This window comes from Antechinus flavipes, chromosome 3 (assembly GCF_016432865.1).
Source record: "Antechinus flavipes isolate AdamAnt ecotype Samford, QLD, Australia chromosome 3, AdamAnt_v2, whole genome shotgun sequence".
Taxonomy (NCBI): Eukaryota; Metazoa; Chordata; class Mammalia; order Dasyuromorphia; family Dasyuridae; genus Antechinus; species Antechinus flavipes.
In genome coordinates, this window is record NC_067400.1 from 316915972 (window position 1) to 316932398 (window position 16427).

General features: G+C 36.4%; 1 protein-coding gene across 4 annotated transcripts in view; it reads right to left on the reverse strand.

The window, feature by feature from the left end:
- Positions 1 to 16427, reverse strand: part of ILDR1 (immunoglobulin like domain containing receptor 1) — a 78513-nt gene that overhangs the window by 13024 nt on the left and 49062 nt on the right. For all 4 annotated transcript variants that reach the window (XM_051985389.1, XM_051985388.1, XM_051985386.1 and 1 more), the window contains exons 4-5: positions 11624 to 11743; positions 6524 to 6670 (exon numbers count right to left, since the gene is read on the reverse strand). In XM_051985389.1, the coding sequence (XP_051841349.1) occupies positions 6524 to 6670; positions 11624 to 11743 (267 nt within the window). The remainder of the gene's footprint in view (positions 1 to 6523; positions 6671 to 11623; positions 11744 to 16427) is intronic.

Consider the following 16427-nt stretch of genomic DNA (forward strand, 5'->3'; position numbering starts at 1 on the left):
TCAGGTGATTTTTTCCCCCTCTATTATATTACTGAGTCATTCATCAAACATTTATTAAAAACTTACTATGTACTTGGTACTGAAGAAGATCTAAAGATGAATAAGATGAGGTTTTTGCAGAGGTATGGGGGAGGGAAGGGGAGTTCACAGATATGAAACGCATAGTCAGAGTTTTTATTTTTTTAATGTATTAATCAGTTTTGCTTTTTTCCCCTCTTCCTCTTTTAATTTTTTGTCTTTAAAAATCTTTGTTATATGGAGGGAGAGAACAGGATATATGGAAAAATCTAGGTTATGTAAAAACAAAAGATCTCATAATAATTTTAATTTTTTTTCCAAAAATGTATTTTTAAAAGAAAGAAAAATAACTAAGACATGGACCCTGCTCTTAGAGACCTTACAAGAATACTATACACTCAACAGATTCTGTTTTATTAGACATAAAGTGTCCTCTTGGTGTATAAACCTCTGGGGAATAATAGACTGACTGCTCTTTTACCTCTTATTTGTTATTTTTCTAGTCCTAAGCTTAGAACTTATTGTCCTTTTTGTTTTTAGTTACCATCACTGATTGTTTCCATTCTAAGATTTCTCCATTCCCATCCCCAGGTCTCCCAATCTCTCCCTTACCTTCTAGTCCACTAAACAATGACACAATCTCTTTCTGGTTTCCTAGAGTTTTTTACAGCTACAACAGTGGAAAACAAAGTGGAGAATAAAAGTGATAGGCATAGGGAAAAGTTACAAAGCTTCAAGAAGCCCCCAATGCCTTATAATAGAAGTTATCCTTATTGTTCATTGAGTTTCTCTCAATTCTGTAATAACATTGCCTTCAAAAACATCATCCCTGGCCATAATTTCTACACCACTTTCATTCCCAGGATAGGTATGTGCTCCTGAACCTCTCCTCCCTTTGATAGAAGACCTTACTCCCATCTATACTCACCACTCTGTAATGAAAGATTAAGATCATACAGAAGAATGGTAGGTTTGATTATGTGAAAGACTTGTTGGATTTCCCTACATTTTAGAAGAACTAATGGAAAATTTAGATTTTCTTCCACAAAGGAAGGTTGCCCTGGCTATCCCATCCCAGACTTGCAAATCATTGCTTTTTTATCCCCTCTGCATCATCTCTTTTGGCTTTCATCATCATTAGGTCTACTGCCCATCGAGACACACTCTCAAGCCTTCCACAATAACTTCATCCTGAGTGCTGACATCATCCTTGCTGACTTGAAAACCTGTTTTACTGACCAATCTAGCACCTAAATTTGGGTTCTATTAATTACCTCTCCTTTCTTTTTAGTCTAACATTTTCTTTTCACCAACTTCTGCCTCCCCTATCAAACTTAATCAAATTTTTTCCTACCTTAAAAAAAAAAAAAAAAACATTTTCTTTGCTTCTACTACTCCAAAGGACCTACTGATCTCACTCATTTTTCACAGTGATTGCTCAAAATAGTCATTTATTCTTACAGCCTACACCCCTTACTACCTCCTACTCAAGCTTTTATTTCTTAAAATCTGACTTCTGTGTACATCACTAATGACCTCCTGTGATCTCTTAATTCTCACACCTTTATTTTCAGTAGGATTTTGTGCCTACACAATCCCTCCTCCTTTTTTGAAATAAGATTATGTTAAATTTTTATATCTTTTAATGGCTCCATCATCCTTCCAATCATTTAGGTTTGCAACTTCAAAGTCATCCTCAGCTTTGCCAAATTTTGTCATTCTGTGTCCACAAAATCTCACATATTCATTTCTTTCCCCCTCTTCACTTCACTACACCCTAGTATAGGATCCTCCTAACCTGGACTCTTAGAATAGCTTCAGATTTCCTTGACTCAGGTCTCTTCCTCCCCAAAACCATCCTCCACATGGCTGCCAAAGAGAGATATATAAAGCACACATCACTCCTTGCTCAATAAAATTCAGTGGCTCCTTGGACTTAGAGCTGAAAGGAACCTTTGTTTAACTAATTCATTTGCCCCCTTTCCATTTGAAGTCATCTTTAATACCTCCAACTTTCTTGTCACAGCATACAACCATATCTTATATCCTTACTGAAGTTCAGACTGCTTTAGTGATTTGTCCAAAGGTTCTAAGTTCAGTGATTTTTCCATTATACCAGACTACAGCCCTCCTTTCATATTCTCATGGGGTGAATGCCATTCTCCCTCTATTGGAACTATATTTTCTAGAGAATCTTACATACTTCTGCATATTCAGGAGCACAAATCACAGTGGTCATTAGGATACAATAAAAAGGAAGGAAGCCTTAAACATAGCATCCATCCTGGAGTAAAGGATACTTCCTTATTTGCTCAGTAACAGTTAACACTAAAATCTATACTCGAGTCAGGTGACATGTGGATGGAGCAGGCAACCACTGACTGATTCATGTGAACTGAGGAGTCTCACCCAGAAATGTTTTCTGTAGTCCTGACCCTGTGACTGGGCTTCCCAACATGGATTTTGGTTAAAGTATTGAAAGCCCCCTTAACATTGAAACTTCCCTCCCCCCAAACGTGAAATGCATGAAATCATCTTCAGCTATTAATAGCAGAACACTAATTATGGAAGTAATCCCCTACCAGTGTCTTGGGAATATGAGAACAATGGCTATAAATAGGTGGTAGGGATGTGTCCTCTTGGGCAGCCCCAATGTCCTGAAAAGGATAGTGGAAAAGTACAAAGATAAACTCAACTGTCTTTATGAGCACAAGTTCTCAGAACCATTCCTTGCAGAGGCAACCAGGATCACAAAAACCAACCATCCCAAATCACCAACATTCTAGCCAAACTTATCCCCCTCCCAGCTGCAACCTTGAACTCCACCCTCATTTTCCAGGTGAGGAAAGTGAGGCCCAAGGACATTTAGTGACTTGCTCAGAAAGAGTTAGAGATAGAGAGCTAATTCAGTTTCAATTGATCAAAGATGGACAGAAGCAGCTACACCCAAAGAAAGAACACTGGGAAATGAATGTACTGTTTGCATTTTTGTTTTTCTTCCCGTGTTATTTATACCTTCTGAATCCAATTCTTCCTGTGCAACAAGAAAACTGTTTGGTTCTGCACACATACATTGTATCTAGGATATATTGTAACCTATTCAACTTGTAAAGGACTGCTTGACATCTGGGGGAGGGGGTAGAGGGAGAGAGGGGAAAAATCGGAACAGAAGTGAGTGCAAGGGATAATGCTGTAAAAAATTATCCTGGCATGGGTTCTATCAATAAAAAGTTATTTAAAAAAAAAAAAAAAGAGTTAGAGATGACCAAGGGACTCTTATCCTCCTGACTACAAGGTCAATACATTATGCATTAGGCCATTCTGCCTTAAAAATAACAGAACATGTTTATATAGGGCTTTGCTGGCCATATTCCCTGCATGGAATTCACTTTTCTTTGAATCCTAGATTCCTTCAAAACCCCTATACTTTCTATATAAGGCCTTTCCCTGATCTTTTCTTGCTGTTCATGATTCTCCCTCTCCCCTCTGCCTCCTGCCGCTTGACTTTGTATTTACTTTGTACATACAGTATTACTTATATGTGTAGACATTGTTTCTCCAGAAAGCATAACATTCTTGAGGGCAAGATTGTTTCATTTTTGGCTTTGTATCCATACTTTCCTACACTGCCCTCCCAAAGCTAGTTAGAGTCAACCAGGGCAGTTCCCTGGCATACTATAGATGCTAAAAAATCTTCAATGATGGCTCAAACTATTCCTTTCCCTTCCCTACCCAATGATCATTCTTCCTCCTCTCTAAATGAGATCATTTCCCAGCATTCTGTCTCTGTCTCTCTATAGCTTCTCTCTTGGTGAGCTATATTTACTATCAATCTCAGAGTTTCAATTTATGACTTCCAAGTGTTGATCTTTATCCATGATGTCTTCCCCAATCAAAATTCCATCATCCCATTGGACATATCTAGCAGATGACACATGAGCAATACAAGTACAACAAATCTAAGACTAAACTCATCACCACCATTCTTTTATCTGGCTAGTGCCTCCTCCTTACTTTTTCCTATCAAAATAATAATAACAATACTAGCCCGACTATGCTCTCAGTTGCCAGACTAACCAATCTGAAGTTATCTTTGGTGCCTCCAACTGTCTTGCCATAGCACCCAATCATCTTTTAAATCCTTAAGATTTAAAGACAATTTAAAGGCAATGGTTTTTCCCTTCCCAATTTCCCAAATCCACTCCTCTTTTAAGGAAGAGGACCTAGATGATTCAATGGATAGAGCATGAGGCCTAGAGTCAGAAAGACCTGAATTCTTTCAAATCAGGCCTCAGACATTTTACTGTATGACCTCATACAAATCAATTAATTTGTCTGATTTCCTTAACTGTAAAGTTGATATAATAATAACAACACCTAATTCCTAGGGTTTCTGTGAAGAACAAATGACATGTTTGTATAAGCATTCTGCATTTGCTAGCTGCTACTTTCTCCCCTATTTTTTTTATTTTCCCTCAGAGTTTACGCCTGCATTTCCTCTTCTGTATTATTGTGATAGTTTCCTAATTAGTCTTCCTGTCTCTGGCTTCTCTCTGCCTTCAATATATGCTATAAAAAATAATCCTGTGAGCACATGTGAATCATTTAATCTTTGAGTCTCAGTTTCTTACTGGGAATATAAATACTTTTCCCCACCTGTTTTTTGCAAGATCATGAAAGAAATGCCTTAAAGTGCCATATAAATATTACTCATGTATTTATTGGATTTGGCTACCATGTTATTCAAAAACTTTGACTGGTTCTCCATTGCCTATTACATAGAGTCCACTCTCCTCATCCTGACTTTCAAGACTCTGCATGTGTCCAAGATCCCTTTCTTCCTTTAGCTATCTCTTCCCTTTTATAATAATCTTAAATTAGTCAAAATGGAATACTATTTCATTATCAGACATTTTGCTCTCTCATAATTGTATGTGATTTTCTCATTACTACATCTTCTCCCCCCCATCTATTTATCACCTGTTGAAATCTTATGCATCATTCAAGGTTCAGCTAAAATTGCTATCCCTCATCTGCCCCCCCCCCAAGTTCTTCCAAGAAAATTTCTAATTTCTCTAAATTTCTATGGTCTTACCTTTGTAAGTTATCCTATGGTACATAACATATATTGCCCTACATTATAGCTATTTGCATATTTCTAGACTGTATTTCTTAAGGGCTGGAGCCATGCCATATTCATTTTTTAAATATAGATAGATAGATATGCACATATATAAATTTTTTAATTTATGTAATCAATGTAGTAAAAATGACAATTTTACCTAAACTAATTTATATGTTCAATGCCACATTCACATATACTCTATTTCAAAATGCTGAAAATAATACCTTATACAAAGGAGAATAAGCACATATTAAGCTCCCTACTAAGGGCCAGACAACATTATCTTATTTGATCTATACTCTGTGAGGTAGATGCCCAAGAAGTATCTGTTGAAGGAATACATAAATAGAACTGAGCCATAGCATGGCCCTCAAAGAGTCAAAGGGGCAGTTGACCTCAGAACTGGGAAGAACTGGATGTGAGTCCCATGAAATATTCTATATGCAGCTCAGGCAGTTCTCTAAATCTTTGCATCCAAATATTGCAGAGAAGGAACCAACCTGTATTAGTAGAGGGAATTTCCTAATCTGGAAATTCCCTATACTATGGAAATTACAGATCCAGATCCTATCTCTATTGTCTTCAGAAATATTCTCTTTCCCAATGATCTATGTTGATACAAGAATGGTAGACCTGTTAACGCGAGTTTTGTAAAGGCTAATTGCTCCCTTAATATAGTTATGTTACAGACATGTTAGCCTCGTTCTTACTAAACTGACCATGGCCATTTGTAGTATGAGCCACCTCCACTTTCAACCCACCTTCACCCCACTCCATCTCATCCAATAATTTTTTAAAGACCCATTGGGGGGTCTTTCTCTTCTTAATTCCCATCCGCTGTATTTATCTCAAGGGAACTAGCTCACTGTGAGTAGTTCTCTAGGCATATCAGCAGGAATAAGAAGCATAAAAAAGGCAGCATGGATTAGTGTCGGTGATGGCCTTGAAATCAGGATGGTCTGGTTTTAAATCTTGGTATAACTACTTACTGGCTGTATCACTTCATTTTTTCTGGGCATCAGTGTAAAACTATATTAAAATTACTAGTTGGACTTGAAGATCTCTAAGTAAGTATCTTTATAATCCTGTATTCAGACAACTTCCTTATTTTAAACATTATTTTCGCTTCAATTGATTTCTGGGCCTTAGTTTTTCATTTGTAAAATAGGAGGATTGAATTCAATAATCATTCTGGTCCCTTTCCAAAAATGACACATTATATATAGTTCTAGGAATATGGGAATCCTTCTAAGCCTAGGAAGAATTAATAGGGATGGGGGGAAATTTGGATAATTAAAAAAGAAAAAAATACTAATTTCTTTACTAAGTGACTTCTGGGCAAATGTGCCTAAGAAAGTTATTTCCTAGAAAATCTCTCACCTTCCTCAGGGCAGCAGCACCGGGTTGGACAGCAAGGACAGCGAATATAGCAGCAACAATATTGGGGGCAACACTGGCACCAGCATACACTGACTAGCACGATGAGGAAGATGGCACCAAGGATGATGAAAATCACTGTTAGCCAGTCTGTAGAGAGCAAGTCAGAGCCAGTTAGTCATACTCTAGGCCTTTGCTTTCTATATTGTAAAAACCACTTTGATTTCCCTCGCTCAATGACTCCCTGGGCAAGTGTGGAAAAAACAATCTCACACCCTGACAATAAGTTCACTAAATTCCAGAGGACTAAGGAAGCCATCTTGGTGCCTGTGCCTCTTAACAGAGTGTACCATTCATCTAGCACAAAATGAGACATAGTTTTTTAAGGACATTATCTTAAATATATAATTGTTTTAATTGGTTATATATATGTATATGTATGTATGTATGTATGTTACAAGGATTTTTTTCTTTTCCATTTTTTGGGAAGGAGTTGGAAAAGAAAATTATTTTTGTTAGTTAAAAATTAAATTAAATGTTTAAAAGAAAAACTAATTGAAATAATTTTAATTTATTTTAATTTTTTATAAAAGATAATTTAGAGACAGAAGGAACAGGTACAAAGGAAAGTAAGGGAGCCCCAGGTAGGTCCCTCCCCAATTATTGACACCACCCTCAACTTTCCACCATACTTTTTTTCCTGTTTCCAGACATAGCTATGTGATACTGGACATGTTACTGAATCTTTCTCAGCCTCAAGTTCCCCATCTGTAAAATAAGGTGGCGTTCTCAAAGACCTCCAAGAACTTTTCTAATTCTAAATTTATAACACTATGCTTCTATGATGCATTTCCCATGTCTGGAATGCCCTTCTTTCTCATTTCTTCCTTCTTTTCCTTATTTCCTTCAAGTCTAAGCTAAAATCCTATCCTCTGGCCTTTTCTGATCCCCCTTGAGGCTAATGTCATCCTTCTATTTATATAGTTGTTTTCATATTGTTTCCCCAAGTAGAATACAATTTCTTTGAGAGCATGGGGCAATTTTTTGTTCTTTGTATTAATATAGTACCTGGTATATAGTAAATACTTGATTGACTAATCCTGATCCAATTTCTTTCTATGAACTTTTCACTTGCCTTTCTCTCACCTCTTATAAAAATCCTTCTGAGATGAGTAGGGCATTCCCACAAATTACCATTTAGAGGTACTTGTAACATTAGACTATCCTGAGAAACCAGAGATGGGCCATCAATTTTCCTTAAGCTGGTGAAGAACAGTAGGAAGACCCAAGACTGAGCCAAAGAGACAGAGAGGGTAGAAACATCTCAAGTATATTTACTTGTAAGTCATGTAAATTCTCTATATTTCTGGTAACTCATCTAGAAAATTTCTTTTAAAATTGTACTGTTTCTCTGCTTTAAAAAAGTTACTATTATTGCTGCAACATAGTTTCAAGACAATTAAACAGTATTATAAGTACACTATGTGCTAAAATTTTATTTAGAAACTTCATCACCATTGATCACAAGTTTTCTTTTTTTTTTAAATGTCTATTATCCACAATTTTCTCCTCAGTTTTCTTTTCTTTCTTTCTTTTTTAATAGCCTTTTATTTACAGATTATATGTATGGGTAACTTTACAGCATTGACAGTTGCCAAACCTCTTGCTCCAAATTTTCCCCTCCTTCTCCTACCCCCTCCCCCGATCACAAGTTTTCTAAGAAAAAACATGTTCTGAGTTCCAAATAAGTGAATTACAAATGAACTATGGAACCACAAAACCATATACCAACAAATTATTATTATATAAAGTTTCTTTCTTTTTTTCTTTGTATCTCAAATAGCATGATACAAGCATTTATAATGCCTGTTTTTTGATTAATTTAATGAATGACCCAATTTGTATAGTTAAATTGTATAAACCCAAATTATATAGCTATATGTCTAGATAAGTTCTATAAAATTTGGAAAGTGTTTTCCTCACACTCAGCAAAGAAGGTAGTACAAAACCCATCTTCATTTAACAGATGAGGAAATGAGAAATTAGTGACCTGCCCATGATGACATAGTTAGCCAGTATCTGGGGTGGCATTTGAATCCAATTCTCTTAACCTCACGTCCAAGTGCTCTAACCACTACCCCTTATAGTTGGGGACCTCCAGTAATTCTTTGTTTTCCCTTTTGCATTTTTCTACCCTAACTGGTTTAGTGGTATGATAATGAGGAGAAAGGATTTGCATTTAAAAGGTCTGCAGTAATTTTTGGCAATTCACTTAAATAGGAAAGGAGTTCAATTTCCTTATCTATTAAATGGAGATAATCATACCAAAACTACCTAAGATGGAGGTATTATGATTATTATTCATCCTTTTCTATGGAGTTCAGATACAAATCCTCCAGAGATAAATCACTCTCAATTAGCCATCCTAATTGTAAATATGAATGGGATAAATTCACCTGTCAAATAGAAGAGGATAACAGAATTGATTAGAAATCAGAGTCCAACAAAATCTTTGGACCACAGCACAGAAGGACAATTATAATTGAATAAAAGTATATGGTATAAACTTATCTTGTGTAGGTTCACTGAAAACATCTTCAGGATTATTATTATTCGTTTTTTGTTTTGTTTTTAAATTTTTATTTTATTTTAAAAAATAAGAAAAAAGATAAACAGAAAAGGAATGCAAAACAAAATGCAAAACAAAAAAAAAAATGAGAACATTCTCATGTGACCAGCAGAACATCAAGGAGGATTCAAAATATATAACAACAAATTACCAGTTTAAGAAAGTATAGATATATTAGAGGAAGAAATTATATTCATGAGTGTCCATCTCTTCTTCCTTGAAATTGTTCTATTGTTCTCTGCTGTGCACCTTTTTTACTTTATTCTTTTCCCCACATTTTTATCTTCCCCCAAGCAGGTTATAGTTAAGAAATTCCTTAACCTCTCAAATAACTTAACCTCTTCTCACTCGAGGATTCCTCCTTTATTTTTTTCTTTCACCTTTTGCTTCCCTATCCACCCATCCCTCCCCTTTTATTTCTTTATAGATTTCCAAGGGTTCTATATCTTTCACAGTATATATGTGGTATTGCCTATTGAACCCATTTCTGATAAGAGTAGGTTTTCAGAACTATGAACCCTCCTCTCCTCTCTATTGCCTCTGTGTCTATTCTTCCTCTGTACCTCATTTATAATATAATTGCTATTTTTAACTTTACTCTGCCCCATCTTTTTTTTTTTTTTTTTTGAGCTACCCTATTGTTGATGTCAATCTTAAATTCATGGTATATATTTCTCATATACAAAAAAACCAAACAATTTGTCCATGTTCAGTTCCTTAAATTTTCAATTAAGTTAGGATTTTATTGAACGTCCTGAAAATCTGCAAGTTCATTGAATTTCCATTTTTTTCTCATTCAATGTTATAGCTAAGGATTATTATTATTGTAAAACATCTTTTTAAAAAATTAATATTTTCAGTGTGGATCTTGTAGGAGGCAGTGATATATAGCATAGTCCGGACATCTGGGTTCTACTTTCATTTCTGTCACTAACTCCTTATACATCTTTAGAGAAGTCACCTGAAATGACTGGGGATTTTCTTAGACAATCCCTAAAGTCCCTTTCTAAAATTATATGAGAAACATTGTTAGGGGGTCACAGCCCCAACTCCCGAGTGGACTAAGCCTTATGTGATCAGCACTGCCAGTCTACTTGAAACGGTGAAGACTGTGAGCAATGAGGGGCGAGAGCCAGGGTGGTGTGAGACTCCATTTATTACAAAGACTGCAGGTCCTTTTATCATCTTGGTGCTTGTTTCTAGTTACTATTTCATACATAATCATATCCTAGCCTATGGCAGATACATGATTCTCTACAGGAAGCTACACATCGATTTGTTGTGTGCATTCCTTTCCTAATAAGGATATTCAAGGTCCTCCCCTCTAAGGTCCAACACGCCTCCCCTGGGAACTGCCATGTTGCTCCTTTGGATAGGACCCCTTTCCTCCCAGCACCATCTTATTCACCCTTACAAGGCTACCCTCAGATTACCAGAGCCATACCCTGTGCAATGTCCAAGGCTAGCAGGGGGTTGGGCAGGCCCTCTTACAAAACATGATATTGTAGATGGAGCCAAGGCTTTGGAAACAGAGATTTGACTTCAGACCCTTGTGAGCTTAAGCAAGTCACTTAATGTCTCTGAGCCTCTTCCAACATAAAATCAAAGGACTAACACAGTAACAAAGGACTGATGAAGAAGTATGCTACCAGCCTCCTGGCAATAAACTCAAGATATACAACGAGATATAGTTGAACATGACCAAGGCAGAAATTTGTTCTGTTTAACTGAACTTTTGTTGCAAGGATTTTGTTTTTCTTTTCTTTTCTTCCAAGGGAGAGTGTGTGTGAGAGGGAGAAAAAAAATCCATAATTTAACTGAAAAGAGTATAAAAGTTACATTTAAAAAAGCTGGTTTGAGACTAAATGGTCTCCGATGCTTCTTCCAACTCTAGCTCTGATCTTTGTACTAAATTTAGGTTTTTCTAAGTCAGGTGAGATGCACGCAACACTAAACAAGAAGAGAGCTATAACTAATCATTCAAAGAACCTAACCTGAGAGTAAGGGTCTCTTGTTTAGGTAATGGTCCCCTTTAATAGTTAGGTGAAACTTAGGGATCCATCTCAGAAAAATACTTTTAATTGCATAAAATAAAATACATATGATTTTCAAGAAAAATCAATTATATAGAAATCAAGCTGTAATTTGTTTTTCATTTAAGTTTACCGACTCCTTGAAATTATCCAAGAACCTGTGTTTGGGTTTTAAAAAAATGTATTGGGGGTAGGGGTAAGGTGAGGGGTGGGGAAGTGAGGTGGTGAGCGGGGGAGGAAGGCAGCTAGTTGGTGCAGTAGATAGATCACCAGCCCTGAAGTCAGGAGGACCCAAGTTCAAATCTGGCCTCAGATACTTAACATTTCTAGCTGTGTGATCCTGGGCAAGTCACTTAACCCCAATTGTCTCAGCCAAAAAAAAAAAAAAAAAAGTATCAGGGTAACTACAGACAACCACAGAGAAGAGAACTTAGTACTTACGTAGAACAATGAGCTTCACTTCCTTATCTGGATCTCCAGAAGTGTCCCCTGGAGCCTCAATGGCACAGTAATAAACGCCATGATCCCACCACATCACCTCATTAATCACAAGATCTGCTCCTATGAAGCAAGCGGAAGAGAGGAAATAGACTAATCAGGAGAAAGTGCTGAATCTTTTACATTGTCCTTCCAAATACTGTAAGAATCACTCATGGCCCAGGCTTTTGCCTCAAAAGTATTTACTCTCCTAAAAGATTTTTTTTTCCCAAAAAAAGGATCACAGATGTAGACCTGAAAAGGACCATAAGGACCATTATGTAGTCCAACTTCTCATTTTATTGAGGAGTAATTGGTATCTAGAAAGGGCTAAGTGACTTGCCCAAAATCACAAAGGGAATAAGAATCAGGGGTAAGATTTGATCCCAAGTTCTCTAACATCAAAATAACTATTATTTACCCTCATACTATGTTATGCTAATACTTTCTTGGCCCACAGTGTCTTAAACAAAAGACAACCAGTGGTGTAGTGGGTAGAGCACAGGACCTAGAATCAGGAATACCTGAATTCAAATCCAGCCCCAGGGCTTACTAGCTGCATGAGCAAGGCATTTCAGCCAGTTTGCCTCAGTTTCCTCATCTGTAAAATGACCTGGAAAAGAAATGGCAAATAATTCAATGTCTTTGCCAAGAACACCCCAAAATGGATTCCCAAAGAGTCTGAAGGGACTAGAAATTTTTAATAAAATCTTTAATAAAAAGGAAAAACTCAGAATCTGAAAGTGTCAGTTTAGTGAACTTCATTAATAGGAAGAAGAAAGCTCTCCCCCAACGTAGAACATAGGGTCAATGTATATTTGTTGACCAGAACTAAAAGTATTTTGAAAGGGAATGTTATCTATGTAAAAAAGACAAAACTGCTATAGAGAAAACAACTCTTGATTTGCATATAAAGAGTTAAAATTGAAACCTGCTTATTACCAAGTGACCTTGTAGGCTAATCTCTTAATTTCTCTACCTTGAAAATTCCACACTTGTAAAGAGATCTTTTAATAATGAGTTTACAAGTCTCAGTAGCAATAAATTAATAAATAAAATCAATACAATAATTACTAATTAGCATTTCCTTCCTTAGAAGAAAGAAAACAAGCATTTGTTATTTATCATATTCCAGGCAATGTGTTATTTTACAAACTTTACAAATATTACTATTATTTAATCTTTACAACAACCTATGGAGGTAGATGCAGTTGAGGAAACTGAAGCAGAAAGAAGTGATTTGCCCAGGAAGTATCTGTTGCCAAATTTGAACTCAGGTCTTGACTGCTGGCCCAGCCCTTTATCCACTGCACCACCCAGCTGCCTCTAGGGCCTTCATCTAATTATAGTAGGACAGATTTAGAGCTGAAAGAAATATTAGAATCTATTGTATCTTCCATCAAAAGCATCAATGCAATTCCTATTTTACATATGAAGGATCTGAGGCAGTCAGAGATTAAATGACTGGCCCAGGGTCACAAAGCTAGTGTCTAAAGCTAGATTTGAATTCTGCTCTAGCACTTTATCCCCAGTATCATTTATTTCCCTCTAGTATTCATTATCAATAAAAGAAGGATACTAATAATTGTTCTCATTGTTGTTCAGTCATGTCCAACTCTTCACGGCCTCATTTGGGATTTCTTAGCAAAGATACTGGAGTAATTTGCCATTTCCTTCTCCAGCTCATTTTACAGATGAGGAAACCAAAGTACATAGAGTTAAGTGATTTACCCAAGATCACACAGCTAGTAAGCATCTAAGGCTGGATTTGAACTCAGAAAGTCTTCCTGATTCCAGGTTTGTGGCTCTGTGGATTATGGTGCTACCTAATTGCCCAGAAGAGGCTTTAGAGGTCCTCTACTCACAAATAAGATATAGTATCTATATTACCTTGTCATGATTCTTGGAGCTGTTTTAATACTTAAGTGTACCTAGTACATGTGCTAATCATCATAATCAGTTATACACTAAGGGTCAAAATGGAGGAATGACTTAAGCATAAAGAGTAATATCACAAATAAATTAGGGGAGCATGGAAAAAAATCTGTCAAAACTATGAATAAGGGAAGAATTTATTATTGAACAAGAGATAGAGAAGATCATGGGGAATAAAATGGATAATTTTGATTACATGAAATCAAAAAGGGTGTGTACAAATCAAACTAATACAGCCAAAATTAGAAGGAAGACAGGAAACTGGGAGAAAAAAATTTCTCAACTATATAGGGAACTGAGCCAAATCTATCAAAATTGGTCACAGGATATGAACAGGTGGTTTTCAAAAAACAGAAATCCAACTATCAATAGACATATCAAAAGAAAAATACTCTAATAACTAGAGTAATACCAAGTAAAACAGCTCTGAGATACTACCTCACACCTGTCAGACTGGTTAACATTACAGAAAAGGAATATGACAAAATCTAGAGGGGATGTGAAAAAATTGTTGAGCTGTAGAGAATATTTTAAAGAACAATTTGGAACTATGCCCCAAGAACTATGTAAAACTGCCTATCATTTGACCCAGCAACCCCTCTCCTGGGTTCATATCCCAAAGAGAGCAAAGACAAGGGATAAGGACCTATTTGTACAAAAGTATTTGTAGCAGTTCTTTTTTGTCGTGCTAAAGAATTGAAAATTGAGAGGACACTTTATTAACTGGAGAACAGCTAAACAAGCTTTGAAATACAATTGTACTGGAATTCTATTGTGTTATATAAAATGATGAGTAGGATGGTTTCAGAAAAACCTGGAAAGACCTATATAAACTGATGCAAAGTGAAATGAGCAAAAGCAGACTGTGTACACAGGAACAGCAATATCAATAGCTAAGGAAAAGACTTAGCTGTTAAGATAACAAACCAAGACAATTCCAAAGGATTCATGATGAAAAATGCTCTCCACCTCCAGAGAGAGGACTGATTAACTCTGAATGCGGATTGAAGCTTTTTTTAGTTTTTTCTTGTTTTTAATTGTTTTCTTTTGCAACATGGCTAATATGGAAATGTTTTTGCATGATTTCACATATATGATTTTATATTCAAGGATGGGGAGAAGGAGGAAAAGAATTGGGAATTCAAAATACCAGTGAAGATTTTTTTATTTTCTTCGGTATTTTTGTGCTTTCTCTTTTACCAAAATGTTAATTGTTTTTATTCATAATTTTCTTCTCTCATTCTCATTTACCTCATTTTCCCCTCTATCCCTCTTGATCTTGAAAATAATTTTTAAAAAACTTTTTCCAGGAAAGATTTACATGAACTGATGCTAAGTAAGCAAAACCAAGAGAACATTGTACACAGTAACAACACCATTTTGTGATGGTCAATAGGAATTCTTATTGAGCTCTTGTCCAATTTACATTTTTCTTTGAGGCTTTGCTCATAGCAATTTTTGAGTTTGTGTCTTGATTTTCCTTGTCACCATAGTAACTTTTTTATAGTCTTCATTTTTTGTATCTGCTCATATTTCCAGCTATGTCTCAACTTTAAATTTACAGTAAAGTTCGTTTTTCTGTTCTCGGGGGGGAGGCAAGGGCATCGTCCCAACCTTCAAGCTTTTTCACAAGGCTTCTTTTTTTTTTTTTTTTCAGAGCAGTCTGGGATTTGGAAGTTTTCAATGCTTCTAAGATGGGTTATGATCTGGGAAGAGGCATGGCCACTATTCTCCTGATCTACCCAGGAAGGGGCCCTGATTTCTCAGGACCAAAGCAGTAATACTCCTCTGGGCCCCTACTTCCTTGTAACTACAAGTGCCCTTGACCCAGAAATGGGTAAAGGCAATGGAGTTGTCAAATAGCTTCTAAGCCTGTATCTAGTACCAGCACAGGTATCCTTTGTAATCTTTTTCTGATCAGTTGCCAGGTCTCTTTCAGGTTTCTGGCTTGAGAGCTCTCAAAGCTGCTTATACTTCCGATGCCAGCAAGTTCCACCACTGGTATTTCATCTCCATGGGCTCAGCTCCAGCCTCTTTCCCATCACAGAGCTCTTCTTCCAACTTCCTAAGTTGTTTTGGCTAGAAAAATGTCTCACCCTGACCTGTTGCAGTCTCTGCTATTCCTGATTTTGATTTGGGGTGTTAATTTAAAGTTATTTGGAGGAGAATATAGGGAGAGGTTGGCTGAGTGAAGTGATTCTTCTACTACACCATCTTGGCTCTAGTGTCATTTCCATGTAAATATAGTGAAAGGATCTGGGAAATCATGATGAGGAAGATAACTCTCATTTTTATAGCACTTTAAGGTTTACAAAGCTCTAAAACAGCCCTGGTAAAGTAAGGAGTATGAGTAGCATCCTTTCTGCAGATGAAGAAACTGAGAATTAAGGGCTTTGCTTAAGGTCACTGAGCCAAAAGTTGAATCTAGGCCTTCTAAGGTCAAAGTTTGTTGTTGTTTTTAATTTATAAAACTTTGGCATAAGAAGAGAAAAAGCCAAGAGCTTACATGAATAGGAAGAGGTACTTTGGGTCTGGTAGAATAGTTCACTCCTCAGTATGTGTGTATTTAAAGCATACTCCTGACTTGTTACAAACACATCTTAGAGTCATGGTGATAGAAATCAAATTTAGGGGATGTAATTTAAAAATCAGCCAAGATAGAACAACAATGAAACACAGAAGAGCACAGGGAAAGGGCTCCAGGAAGGGGTTTGAGAGGCAAAGGGGGAAAAAGAAAGAAAAAAAAAGAAAAAAAAAGGGGGGTAGGGATAAGGAAGAAGTGAAACATATTACTGAGAAAAAGGAGAAAGAGGAAGAGGGAAAGAATGATTGA